The 14165-nt window shown below is 51.2% G+C and overlaps 1 protein-coding gene across 15 annotated transcripts in view; it reads left to right on the plus strand.

Moving 5' to 3' along the window:
- The window catches only part of LOC135898235 (neprilysin-1-like), a 521227-nt gene that overhangs the window by 62789 nt on the left and 444273 nt on the right, over positions 1–14165 (plus strand). For all 15 annotated transcript variants that reach the window (XR_011514790.1, XR_011514789.1, XR_010563291.1 and 12 more), the window contains exons 3-5: positions 5512–5601; positions 10852–11063; positions 11630–12004. Coding sequence is in view for 10 of the 15 variants with exons in the window: in XM_065427075.1 (XP_065283147.1) it covers positions 5512–5601; positions 10852–11063; positions 11630–12004 (677 nt within the window). In the remaining 5 variants the exon portion in view is untranslated. The remainder of the gene's footprint in view (positions 1–5511; positions 5602–10851; positions 11064–11629; positions 12005–14165) is intronic.

Genomic DNA, 14165 nt, shown 5'->3' on the forward strand with positions numbered 1-14165 from the left:
CCGGACTTATCCTGCCACCTTCGTTATCCTCCAACAGTGTTCACGAGACGTCATTCTCGGCATGGACTTCCTGAACCAACACGGCGCAATCCTTGACCTGAAGTCGAAGTCAATAACGCTGTCGGAAGATCAAGCGATACCGCCGGAGAGCCCTCGTAGTCACCACGCCTTGAGGGTGCTCGAAGATAAAGTGAGCATCCCGCCTCGCTCCAGCATTGTCATTTCGGTCGGCCCCGAAACACCCGTTGACGTAGAAGGCGTCATCGAAGGCGACCAACGTCTGCTGCTCGACCGTGAAATTTGCGTCGCAAGAGGGATCGCTCGACTGCACGGAGGAAGCACGAAGGTGTTGCTGACAAACTTCAGCCAGGAGTTCAAGCACATCAACAAGGGCACGAAGATCGCATACATCGAGGAAATTCAGGAAACCAGCGATGCGTTTGTCCTCTCGGATTCTGTTGCATCTACCCCGACGACCGTAGTTCCCGAGCCAGACTTCGACATAAATCCATGTCTCCCCGTGATTAAGAAGCAACAGCTCAGAAGTCTGCTTCGACGATACAAAGACTGCTTTTCGACGTCATCGAGGATTCGACAAACCCCAGTCGCAAAGCATCGCATAATAACCGAAGAGTGCGCTCGACCACTCCACCAGAGCCCTTACCGAGTTTCGACGCGAGAACGCGAAGCTATAAGACACCAAGTCGACGAAATGCTGCGCGACGACATCATCCAGCCGTCGAAAAGCCCGTGGGCGTCTCCAGTTGTTTTAGTGAAGAAAAAGGACGGAACCCTACGTTTCTGCGTCGATTATCGTCGATTGAACAAAATCACGAAGAAAGACGTATACCCCCTCCCACGGATAGACGACGCATTGGAGCGGCTCTGCAATGCTAAATACTTCTCATCGATGGACCTCAAGTCTGGCTACTGGCAAATAGAGGTCGACGAAAGGGATCGCGAAAAGACCGCCTTCATCACGCCAGACGGCCTCTACGAGTTCAAGGTTATGCCATTCGGACTGTGTTCGGCGCCTGCAACGTTCCAGCGCGTCATGGACACAGTTTTAGCAGGACTGAAGTGGCAGACCTGTCTCGTTTACTTGGATGACGTCGTCGTCTTCACCGGGAATTTCGACGACCACCTCAAGCGGCTTGCGACAGTACTAGAAGCCATCAAGTCGTCAGGGCTTACTCTGAAGACGGAAAAATGCCGCTTCGCTTACGATGAGCTTCTGTTCCTAGGCCACGTAATCAGCAAATCTGGTGTCCGTCCAGACCCGCAAAAGACAGCTGCAATCGCACAGTTCCCGCAACCCATTAACAAGAAGGCAGTGCGTAGGTTCCTTGGCATGTGTGCCTACTATAGGCGCTTTGTCAAGGACTTTTCACGCATCGCGGAGCCGCTAACACATCTAACGAAATGTGATATCGAGTTCAAGTGGGAAACACCGCAGGCCCACGCATTTGAAGAACTCAAGCGACGCATGCAGTCGCCGCCGGTACTTGCACACTTCCACGAGTACGCCGATACAGAAATCCATACTGACGCCAGTAGCCTAGGCCTCGGTGCCGTTCTAGTCCAGAGGAGAAACGGAGTCGAACAGGTGATAGCTTACGCTAGCCGGTCGCTGTCAAAAGCGGAAGGCAACTATTCTAAGACCGAAAAGGAATGCCTCGCCATCGTTTGGGCTACAGCTATACTTCGCCCTTATCTTTATGGCAGGCCATTCAAAGTCGTCAGTGACCATCACGCGTTGTGTTGGCTAGCGAATATAAAGGATCCTTCAGGACGACTCGCGCGGTGGAGCCTCAGACTACAAGAATACGACATCACTGTCACCTACAAGTCCGGACGAAAACACTCCCATGCCGATTGCCTATCACGCGCCCCCATTGACCCGCCGCCGCAAGACGACGAGAATGACGACGCCTTCCTCGGAATGATAAGCGCGGAAGACTTCCCTGCACAGCAACGGCCAGACGCGGAGCTAAAAGGCCTCGTTGAATATTTGGAAGGGCACACCGACGTTGTCCCCAGGGCATTTAAGCGCGGATTATCTTCCTTCACGCTTCAAAACAATCTACTCGTGAAGAAGAACTTCTCCCCAGTCCGCGCCAACCACCTTCTTGTTGTCCCGTCAGGACTTCGTCCAGAAGTATTACACGCCCTACATGACGATCCGACCGCTGGACACCTAGGATTTTCCCGGACACTATCAAGGATACAAGAAAAGTATTATTGGCCGCACCTGACCGCCGACGTCGCCCGTTATGTCAGAACATGCCGAGACTGTCAGCGACGGAAGACACCGCCGACAAGGCCAGCCGGATTATTACAGCCAATCGAGCCTCCTTGCCGACCATTCCAGCAGATCGGGATGGACTTGTTGGGGCCCTTTCCGACGTCAACAACCGGTAATAAGTGGATCGTCGTGGCGACGGACTACCTCACCCGCTTCGCTGAAACTAAAGCACTGCCGAAAGGTAGCGCAGCCGAAGTGTCGAAATTCTTTGTCGAAAACATACTGCTGCGACATGGTGCCCCAGAAGTCCTCATCACCGACAGAGGAACGGCCTTCACAGCGGAGCTCACCCAAGCCATTCTGAACTACAGTCAGACAAGGCACAGGAGGACAACGGCCTACCACCCGCAGACGAATGGTCTTACGGAGCGGTGGAATAAGACCCTCGCCGACATGCTAGCGATGTACGTGGACGTCGAACACAAGACGTGGGATGCCGTCCTGCCGTACGTAACATTCGCTTACAACACGGCGGTGCAAGAAACAACACAGATCACGCCGTTTAAGCTGGTTTACGGCAGGAATCCGACGACGACGCTCGACGCCATGCTGCCCCACATCACTGACGAGGAAAATCTCGACGTCGCTAGCTATCTCCAGCGCGCCGAAGAAGCCCGACAGCTCGCCCGCCTGCGGATCAAGAACGAGCAGAGGACCGACAGCCGACACTACAACCTCCGACGACGCTTTGTCGAGTACCAGCCCGGTGACCGTGTTTGGGTTTGGACCCCTATACGCCGACGAGGACTGAGCGAGAAGCTTTTGCGTCGCTATTTTGGACCGTACAAGATCATCCGACGTATTGGTGCACTGGACTACGAGGTCGTGCCAGACGGCATTTCGCTGTCACAGCGGCGCCGCTCATGACCTGAAATTGTCCACGTTGTGCGGCTCAAGCCGTACCACCAGCGTTGACGAACTTTGGGACTTCGCGTAACTGACCTTTGGTCTTTATTTCTTTTCGTTGTTTTGTTACTTATGTTAATAAGTGTCCCTTTGTGCTTCGCTCTCTTTGTAGCATCGGGACGATGCTTTTTAAGAGGGGGGTATTGACACGTGTATTTATATTTATCGGGCGACCAGGTTTCACCTCCTAACAAATCTTATCGCACAGCGCGGGACGCGCTTGCATGTATCCGAAGTTTCTGGAAAGCTTCTATCCGCAGTCTGTTGTTGCGGAACCTCGTGTTATCTGATTTATTCGCCTGACGCGAATGATGTAGAACTTTATGGAAGGCACGCGGGTCCCAACGATTAGTCTGGAACATTCGACGATTGTGTATAAAAGCCGACGCGCTTGAACCGCTGATCAGATTTTCGACGATCGCCGACCGTGTTCGCCGCTATCGTTGTGCTATAAGTGTAGCCTGTTTTGTGGGCACAGGTTCGCCCAATAAAAGTTAGTTTTGTCTATCACAGTATTGCTACTGTGTTCTTAACATCACCACCACGTGACAATATGGGTCGGCTAAGCTGAGCTAGATTTTGGTAGCTGAAAACACTATCTGTGCGTTGTGTTGGTTGGCCACTTTTTTCAGGCAGTGCGAAACCCTGTGTGGATGTAGAGAACTACCACAGGCCATTCCTTGCTCACCGATTCTTTCCTGCTGACACCAGCTGTTATCTTCTTCACACGGGTTTCTGCCACAGGGACCGAGACCAACTCAGGGAACCCAGATGCAACCAGCGTGTCCAATTTGTTGTCAAAGCTAGCTTGCATCTCATGCACATTCGATTTCGGGAGCGACAACACCAGACAGTAGTTTGCGATGCCTCTTTTTACTACTTTCTCGTGGGCGGAATTATACGGCAGGAGTCCTTTTTGCGCTCGAGGAGCGAATAGCCAAGCAAATATGACCATCTACAAACTTTAACTGTACATCAAAAAATTGAAGCATGCCGTTCACCGGCAGTTCATGGGTAAACGATAGCCCTTTTGCGAGTTTTGTAAAGTCATCTAAAATACTGTTTATCATTGCCTCTCTAGAAACAGTCCATTGCTTGTTTAAAACTAGAGTTGAAGTAAGCGCCCGTGTCGTCTCCTTTGTTGTGTTTGTGGTTTTTTGGCGCAAAACTCGTTTTTCATGATATAAATCTCGAATAAGCTTTTACATCTACGTTCCCGCTAATTCAGAGAACGCGGATGGACAGGGCGGTGCGCACAAGCCGAGCCGATGACGCGGCGTGGATGAACACATGTCGAGGGGCATTCGATATTTCGAATGACTAAGGAGTCTTGCAGCTGTAACCCTGCTGCAAGGAGCTACTGCATGCCTGAGCTTCGGCTGCCTCGGGAACACTTCGTCACTTTTGAAGGTTTCAGAACTTCCGTCGGTTCTGCCGCTGTGCCGCGGTTACTCACAGCCTGGACAAATCGTTGCGAGCCGCGTTTGTTGCCGAAGTCCGCTGCACGTGACTTGCCAAGATGCGCTGTGTAGTCTTCCCGTGTCAAAACATCATCGCACAATTTAAAGGTATTGTAAAGCGAATTGTCGGAAGAGTACGTGACCTGCGTGTATAAAGCAAATTAAGCAGAAAGGGCAGGTGCGTTGTCTTTGTCCCACCATTGTCATCACGCTGTCACCGTTCCTTTAGTGCCATGCCTCCGTCGTCGACACGCTGCCATGATTCCAATTCGTCATGGCATTTTGGTGACGCTGCCGTCACTGTCTCATCGTAATCACCTCCATCGGCGCCGTTCAATCATTGTCACAGCGCTGTCACCTTTCTCACTCTGTCAAGCCACCTACCAAACTTTGTAGGCGATAATCAGAGCCACCGGTTAGCGAAGTCGACAGTATTCGTTGGAAATGCTATTGTGTTGTGTCAATTTCGTTTCTGCACTCTATGTAGGGGGCTCTTCGTTTACTTTGGCAGTCATCTTTCATGATTTCTGGAGCAATTTTTCGCGCGTTTACTTAATAGTGCACGTGAATATTTTGTAACAATTATGTCTACTGGAAATTCCAAAAATTCAAATGTACAAAATGCGAAATATTATTTGTGAAATCCTGTAGTATGGGTGTGGTGGACGCAATGCCTATTTGAATTTATTTACACTATGAACCAAATGAGCTGGTTTATCGCGTATCCGGCGCTCCTTTTTCTTCAGCACCCTATCCGAGTACAACATAAATTAGCATTTTTTTTCAAAGCGACTGCCATGAAAGCTAATGAGAGATGGTTTTTCCTTTTGATGCCTTTAGTGAGGAAGAGACCGTTGAAGAACAGACTGAAGCTCCCGAGGAAGAGGAAAACGAAGGCGATGAAGAGGAACGCACTGGTGGCCATGAAAAGTACGGCTGTCTCGTCTCAGAATATCGAACGGGTATCCAGTGAAGTGTTGTTGGTGTAATAACATGAGGAGTAAAACAAATGTTCAACAACAATGCATATATTCGTTCCCCGCTACAGTATTAACGTGAAAAGTGATAAGTCATATTGTGTCACCGTACAATTAGAAAAATTTGACTCTGTGGTGATGCCGATAGAGCTGTAGTTGCTTTGGAAAGAACAGCTAATTCACTAATGCGGTAACGAAGCCCAATAATGGCTGAACTTTTGTTTGCACCTTGCGGCGACCTGTGACCCCTGTTTAGCTTGTGGCGACGAGCGACCACGTAGACCGGTAAATTCGGGTTCTCGCAGGAGAGGAAGAACCAACACTCCGTCGCTTAGCGTAGCATTCTTTTAAATTAATCTCCTTCGGAACGCTAGCCCGTCGGAGCGTGCCAGCCGCTCGTGCCTCGTGTAGACGCGAACGTCTACGTCATTCCACGTGCGATGCCGATGCTGCTGCCGCTACAGAGGGCTCCCCCCATAGAGAGGAGGAAAGTTCGACGAACGATGGAAAGTCCACGTGACGCGGCGTGTCTTGGCGTTGGTCCTCGGTGTCACGTGCACTGGCGGCGGCGAAGGATGCAGCAGGGTCGCGTCGCATACTGATGGAGCTGATGGCGCGGGTGCTTCGATGTAGGCGGGTTTGAGACGTTCCAGGGCAATTGTGTCTGATCGTCCGTTGACATTGACAACAAACGTCGTCGGACGACGCTCTAGAACACAATATGGCCCGGAGTAGTGTGGTTGCAAAGGCTTCCGCACGGCACAGTTACGCACGAAAACGTGGGTAGCAGAGCTGAGTGCGGGAGAAAGGTACGGAGACCTTGCTTCGTGTGAAAGTGTAGGCACGGGGCGCATCTGGCTGAAGAAAGCTTGCAGTTCGGCAACGTAGTCGCCAGGTGATGGCATGGGCGTTTGGGGGGTGGCGACGAAGAAATCGCACGGAAGGCGTAGGTGAGTGCCGTAGACTAGCTGAGCACAAGAGCAACCTAGGTCACTCTAGAGTGCGGCTCTGATGCCAAGTAAGACGAGGGGCAAATGCAGGACCCACTTCTCCGGTGATTCATGTGCCATAAGGGAGGCCTTGAGATGCCGGTGAAAACGTTCAACTAGTCCATTGGACTGCGGGTGGTAAGCAGTTGTGCGAAAACGTGTCGTTCCGAGTAGTTGGAGTAGCTCGTTGAAGAGTGCTGAGTCAAACTGCCGGCCGCGATCTGTGATTATTGTGGAGGGGCAGCCGAACCTTGCTATCCACGTAGACATGAAAGCTGCTGCAACTGTGGGCGCTGATATGTCGGATATAGGTGTAGCTTCTGGCCACCGTGTATAACGGTCGATGCATGTCAGTATGTAGCAGTAACCTTGCGAAGGTGGAAGAGGGCCGACGAGGTCCAGGTGTACGGTGTCAAAACGAGCATCCGGTGGAAGAAAAGACTTGGCAGGCGGAATGGGGTGACGCTGGATCTTCGAACGTTGACAGGACAAAGAGCAGCGAACCCAATCGCGAACATGCGCGTTTAGCCGAGGCCAAACGAAACGACTGGAAAGAAGCTTCTGTGTCGCGCGTATGCCAGGGTGCGGCAGGTTGTGCACGGTTTCGAATAGACGTCTGCGATGGGATGCCGGAATGTATGGTCTAGGTGTGTCATTAGAAGTGTCGCAGACGATAGACGTACCATCTGGGGTCACAACGACGTCTTCCAATTTCAGGGACGTTGACGAATTCCGGAGTGTACGAAGTTCAGTGTCGTCACGCTGTTGACTGGCGAGTAAGTCGGCCTCGATGATGAAAGGTTCCGATGTCAACGTGGAAACGACATTGAGACGACTCAGAACGTCAGCTGGAACGTTGTCGGTGCCCTTAATGTGGCGGAACGTTATTGTAAACTCGGAGATGTAGGAAATGGCGAAAATGCTTGATAGCCAGGTAAACAGCGAGTAATTCACGGCCGAAAACGCCGTAGCGGGACTGCGCAGGCTTCAGTTTCTTCGAGAAAAAAGCGAGTGGATGCCACGCATTGTCGATGACTTGTTGCAGAACGGCACCAACGGCGGTGTTTGAAGCGTCGGCCATGATGGCAGTGGGTGCGTCTGGCTTTGGGTGTCTAAGCAGCGTGGCGTCGGCGAGGGCAGACTTGACTCTTGTAAAAGCGTCGGTGGCCTCTTCAGTCCACTGAAGCACTTGTTTGCGTTTGTTTACCAGGAGAGCGTCTAGCGGAGCCATAAGTCGTGCGCACTCGGGAATGAATCGGCGGTAGAAATTGAAGAAACCAAGAAATTGGCCAAGCTTGGTGAGTGTGGTCGGTCGAGGAAGGTTTTCGATGACGCGAATCTTGGACGGCCGTGGTCGAATGCCGTTAGCGTCGACGATATGACCGAGGAACTCGAGTTAGGGTTGACCGAATTCACTCTTGGCGGTGTTGATGAAAATTCCTTTGCTGGCAAGGGGTGAAAACAACAACCGCAAGTGGTGAAGATGTTCTTCTGCCGAAGAGCTTGCGACGTGAAGGTCGTCAATGAAGGCAAAAACGAAAGGCAAACCTGGAGTGACAGAATCGATGAAACGCTGAAAGGATTGGCCCGCGTTCCGTAAACCGAAAGGCATGCGGAGAAATTCGAAAAGACCGAAGGGTGTGGTGATGGCGGTCTTGGGAATGTCTTCTTCAGCGACCGGTAGTTGATGGTAGGCGCGAACGAGATCGATCTCCGAAAAGATCGTCGCACCGTGCAACGCTACCGTGAAGTCCTGAATGTTCGGTAGAGGGTAGCGATCAGGAACTGTGACGTTGTTTAGTGCCCGGTAATCGCCGCATGGGCGCCAGTCTCCCGTCTTCTTAGGAACCACGTGAAGGGGTGATGCCCAGTTACTGGAGGAAGGGCGGATGATGCCAAGTTGTAGCATGTGTTCGAACTCCGCGCGAGCGATCTTGAGTTTCTCCGGGGCCAAACGCCGGGGTCGGAAGTAGACCGGTGGGCCGGAGGTGACGATGTGATGGCACACGTCATGTTGTACCGGTTGCGTCCAGTCCGGCAGGCGCGTCAAAGTGGGAAACTCGCGTAGGTGCGCGGCGAAAGGTTCGTCCAACATGGCAAAAATTGGCGCTATGGGCGATGTGCCTGATGATGGGACGCCGGGAACGGATAGCTGGGTAACGGAGTCGATAAGACGGCGTCGTTGGATGTCCACAAGGAGTCCGTAGTTATGCAAGAAGTCTGCTCCAATGACTGCATGACGGACTTCTGCAACCAGGAAAATCCAGCGGAGCGCTCGTCGAAGGCCAAGGTTTAGCATGACGGAGCGTGACGAGAAAACTGGAATCCTGGTGCCGTTGACGGCTTGCAAAAACGACACAGGAGTCGCTTTTCGGTCGGAGCGCTGGGCGGGGAGAATGCTGACGTCAGCACCTGTGTCGACTAAGAATCGTTGTCCCGTAACTCCTTCCGTCACGTAGAAAAGGCGACTTGTGTGTTGGGCCGGACCACTCGTCGCCGTTAGAGGTCGGCCGGCCTGTTTCCCCTGCCAAGCGCAGGGACGCCGACAGTGACGAGCGTCGTTTCCAAAATGGCGGTGGTAGTAGCAAACGCCAGGCGCTGTAGTTGAGGTTTCATTTTGGGTGCCCGTGCGTCTTGATCTGCTGGAACTACGGCTGCGTGGGCGACGAAACGCGCGGCGATGTCCCGCTCCACAGATGATGCGTTCCAGGCGCTCACACAAGGAGTCGAGCGGAGATTGCACTGCGGAAGAGCAGGGAAGAGTTTGCAGAGTGGTTGTATTGTCACCCGGAGACGGTGACGTGGCTGCGATCGTTGGGGTGGCTACTTCCATGACTTTGTCGGCCAAAGCGGCAAGTCCGGTAAGGTGCATGGTAGAGGCAGTCGCCAGGACCATCTGCACGTTAGCCGGGAGTCGTTGCAAAAAGAGTTCGCGCAACAGCGTGTCGTCGATGGATCTCTCGTTCTTTCCGAGAAGCTGGCTCATTCGACGAAGTTGACTAGGGCGTCGGTCGGCGAGTTCTTCAGCGGACAGAAGCTGCTGAATGCGATAACGCTGTGAAGATGCTGTGCGCTGTAGCAGTGCTGCCTTGAGATCGTCATAAGCGGCGGCAGACAATGGGGAGTTCAACAAATCTGCTACCTCGTCAATGGCGGAGGGAGAGAGCGCTGCCACGGCGTAATGGAACTTCGAGGCTTGAGAGCGGATACCAGCGACTTGAAATTGCGCTTCGGCCTGAAGAAACCACGCCGAAGGATGCTGGTCCCAGCACTGTGGGAGGCGAACAGCGATGGCGGAACAGGAGGGCTCACCGCATTCCTCGGAAGGGTTCTGGCCTTGAGCTCTCGTAGCGTTGGTCTGGTCCATGGTCGTCTCTACCACAGGAGCGTATGGCAGTATCACGTCCGGGTCACCAAACTGTGGCGACGAGCGACCACGTAGACCGGTAAATTCGGGCTCTCGCAGGAGAGGAAGAACCAACACTCTGTCGCTTAGCGTAGCATTCTTTTAAATTATTCTCCTTCGGAACGCTAGCCCGTCGGAGCGTGCCAGCCGCGCGTGCCTCGTGTACACGCGAGCGTCTACGTCATTCCTCGTGCGACGCCGATGCTGCTGCCGCTACAAGCCCATGCATCGGCTCGTATGCAATGTGTAGTGATTACGGTGGCTCAGTAGCTAGGATGGCATGCTCCCGAAAACAACGTCACCGGTTCAACTCCATACCCTAGTGGTCGTATTTCGAAGGCAAGGGACCGTGGAGGGGCTGGGAAGCTTTCGTTTATCAGGCTACGATTGCAAGTTAAGGAACCCCAGGAGGTCATATATAGCTCTCCACACTCGGTTACCACCTCCGCTATGGACAACTGCGTGGTATTGAAGTTTAAATCCCATACATAATATTTTTTCTAAGGCCCAGCCACCCACCGCACCAAGGATCGACATGAATAAGTTCTCTGATCAGGGCACATGTACGATGCTTTGCATTTCGTCCTTATTCTTGCACCTGATATCTTGTTCCTTCCTCATTCAGAAATTTTGCTGTCCTTTTCGGTGCATCATATTTGAACACCTAATTACTGCACCATTCTTCAAGAAAAATAGGATGTTCAGTTCAACTCATTTTTTAAGGTTGCTCTATGTTATTTCATCGGTAGAGGCCGAAGTCATCCATAACGATGCTACTACCGCAGTTTAGTAGAGTTTCAATGCGCAGGTCTAGCAGGAGAACAAGCGGCAGTAAAAGCCACGACTCGCCGGAGAAGTCAGTGTCCCGGTCCAGAAAGGGTAGCAAGAAGTCCATTGTCTCTGCCGACGCTGGTGACCACAGAACAGGCTTATCCACTGAGAAGGAAGATGCTACAGGCAGCTCCGGCAAGCACCGCGCTCGCAGTTCAATCACGTCAAAAGAGAGCAAGCACGCCAAAGGTGAGATGCTCTTGAAATTTATTTCACCAGTCCCCTAATACCAGAACAGTCAGCCTCAATGTATTCATAACGCATCATGTTTTGAGTTTTCCATGCGCAGAATGAAAACGTCCTGAAATAAATCGCTGCATAGCTTAGGTTCTGCCTCAGAAATCAGTAAAAGTATGGAAAAGAAACTAAATATGCATAATCATAGCACAGATCCTTAACTTTAGACGCACTCACGCTGATCCCTATCGGGCCCAGGTGACATCATTGCACTCACTCCCCAACGCTGGACGATGCCTAGCTGACTGGAACTCAAAGAATTCAGGATCAGCAAAAGCTCTACAAATATTCAGTAACGTCCAAATGATTGGTAGTCATTGCACTAAGTTGTTTTGATAGGTGCATTCACGCCAACCTGGTGTGAGGGGACACTCTTCAACAAAATTGATATCTTAGTTGGTTATGGTTGAACGGGCTTCCATGTCGAGGGACAGCGATGGCGTCTTACTTTTTTCAGAACACAAAATGAGTTGCGTGATGTAACGATAACACTATTTGATTTGGTGTTTTCCTTGAAGGGGAAGGACATGAAGAAACGGAAGCAGAAGCCACGGAGCATCCGGAAGAAGAGACCGAAGGACAGCAGCCGGAAGAAAACGAAGAGACCGGTGCCACGACTACGAAGGGCAGTGCCGTGAAGGAGACTTCTAGAGGGAGTCGCAAGGGCAGTCGCAAGGGAAGCAGCAGAGCCACACAGGAAGGCACTACCAAAGTCTCTGGAGAAGACACAGCCGGGGAGATGGGCTCTAAGCAGGGTAGCGAGGGATCCACCAAGGAGAGTGCCGCGGCAACGGAGGCACCTGCAAGCGGGGAACAGACTGCAGCTGAGGAAAGTGGGGAGAACGAAGAAGGCACCGGACAGGGAAGCCGAAAGACTCGTACCGGATCGACTCGTACGTCCCTTTCATCCTTTCTATCGCTGCCCTCGTTTATTTCGTAATTACACAGATTCTTTCAGCTAACTTGTTCCAATTAAGCATTAAAAAATACAATACAGTTGTAGGAAAATGCAGCAAAGTGGTATTTGTCACGGTCCTCTTAAGCAAAAACAGTTAGTTCCTACATAAATTTAAGTTATCAGTTACCAATAATTATTAACCAACTGTTAACATATTCAGTAAAACCTAAAATCTTCATTACAGAACTTGCTGAGGCTATTCACAAATATCCGAAGCATTCATATACATGAGAAAATTTGCGATGGAATAAATTTAATTTTTCCGGGCTACAAGGACGAAAGCGCGTTAGATTTGAAAAAAGTGCCATGTAACTAAGCTAAACGCGCAGCAAATTTAAAGCCCCCAAACATGTTACAAACAAATGATCGATGTTTCAGGCAGACTGGGATCATAGAGTGGCCGCTAGTGAAAATAAGAGGCGATCGCCGTGCCCGTCTCTGATTCGTCGCCATCCGCCACCAAAAGCGGCTCACCTTTTATGCGGCCTCCAGATAGCAAGAAATTCACAGACGATTACGATACTCCCTAATACAAATTTTGATCGCACCTGTATGCGCCTGTTCATATCGCGATATATTGGCTAGCGGGCACACTCTGCCTTGTGCGGTATGTTGCAAAGAAAGTGAAGCGTCGCACGACCGCCTCAATAATCGGGAGATCGCGAGAGGCAGAGGGTGGGTAACTCGTGGACGCAATTCACAGCAATCGCCGCAGACAGATATCCACTCATGCAGCGCTTTGTTTCCGAGTATGGTATCGGCGACGTCATCGGCGAACAGATGACCCGTGATACTTCAGCACCATCTCGTAGCCTTCGTCGCCGCAAACTCCGTCTTGCCCGGCACTAGGCTTATCACGCTTTCGCCATACCCTCTTCCTCCGCTTTCGAGCCTAATGGTTCCGCAGCACCCTCCTCCTCCGCTTACCTCCTCGCGCTATGTTCGCTATCGCCACTGCGCTGCGCACTCGCTCTTTCATGCTTCGCTGTGCTCGGTCGCTCGGTTACGAGGGCGTCGACAACGGGCGCCTAAGAGCTGTACTTAAACCGCTGACAAAGCTTCAAGAACTGTCGTGCACTACTTATCGTGTATTCGTTGGCTCAATTTCCTTCATTAAATCAAGAGACGAGATTGCGTGGAAATATTAGACGCCAGGGTCATTGTCTTCGATTGATCGCCTTTGACATTCATGGTTCGGTCTGCCTGCAGTATCGAACATTCGTTGGTAGCATGTTTAAGTGCACTAATATTGCAGTTTAGTTTACTGTTTAACTGCACTAACTGCACTATCAAATGGTGGAGCGTGTGAACGCTCCACCATTTGATAGTAGGTGTTTAAGGTTAGATGCGCTTGGAGTTTTATAAAAAGGAACAGAAAGACACAATGGCCGAGCGGGGCGAGCGCGATTTCTATTGTTGGTTTGTCACTCACTTGCGGCGCTTACCTCCTCAAGAAGCCGGTGGTTAAAGCTTAAATGATATAGGGAAAGGGAAAAACTTGTACGCGAAATTAAATTCGGATGAAGTATATCGTTCATGCTATTTAAAAAAATACATTTGCGTGGCAGTTCTAGAAATTATTTTTTTTTAATTCTATATAAACAGCAAATTCTGTATTTTTTTGGTGCTATTGGAATAATTTCGAAGATAAAATCAGAGAATTATTGATCTATCCAATTATTGATTTCGAGAATTAACATGGTAAGGATGGAAACAACTTTATTCTGAATCCGGCAAATTTGACGACCCGGGCTCAGGTCTCCCATGAGGGGGCTTCGAAGCCTTGCCTCGTCGCCGCCTCTCGGGCTTGCTGGACAGCCCACTCTCGTGTCTTGAGGTAGGAGCTGCGCAGAGTGGCGGCCCACTTCGACACAAGAGCCTCCGGAGCTACTGCCATTGTAGTTGATGTAACCCGACACTCCCACAACATGTGTGACAGCATCGCTCTAGTTTTCTGACATAATTTGCAAAGAGCAGTCGGGTATTGCGCGGGGAAAATGTGCTGCAATCCCACCGGACTGGGGAATGTTTGTGTTTGCAATTGTCGCCAGATAACTGCCTGGCGACGTTTCAGCATGGGGTGAGGTGGGGGCAGC

This window comes from Dermacentor albipictus, chromosome 5, assembly GCF_038994185.2.
Source record: "Dermacentor albipictus isolate Rhodes 1998 colony chromosome 5, USDA_Dalb.pri_finalv2, whole genome shotgun sequence".
Lineage (NCBI taxonomy): Eukaryota > Metazoa > Arthropoda > Arachnida > Ixodida > Ixodidae > Dermacentor > Dermacentor albipictus.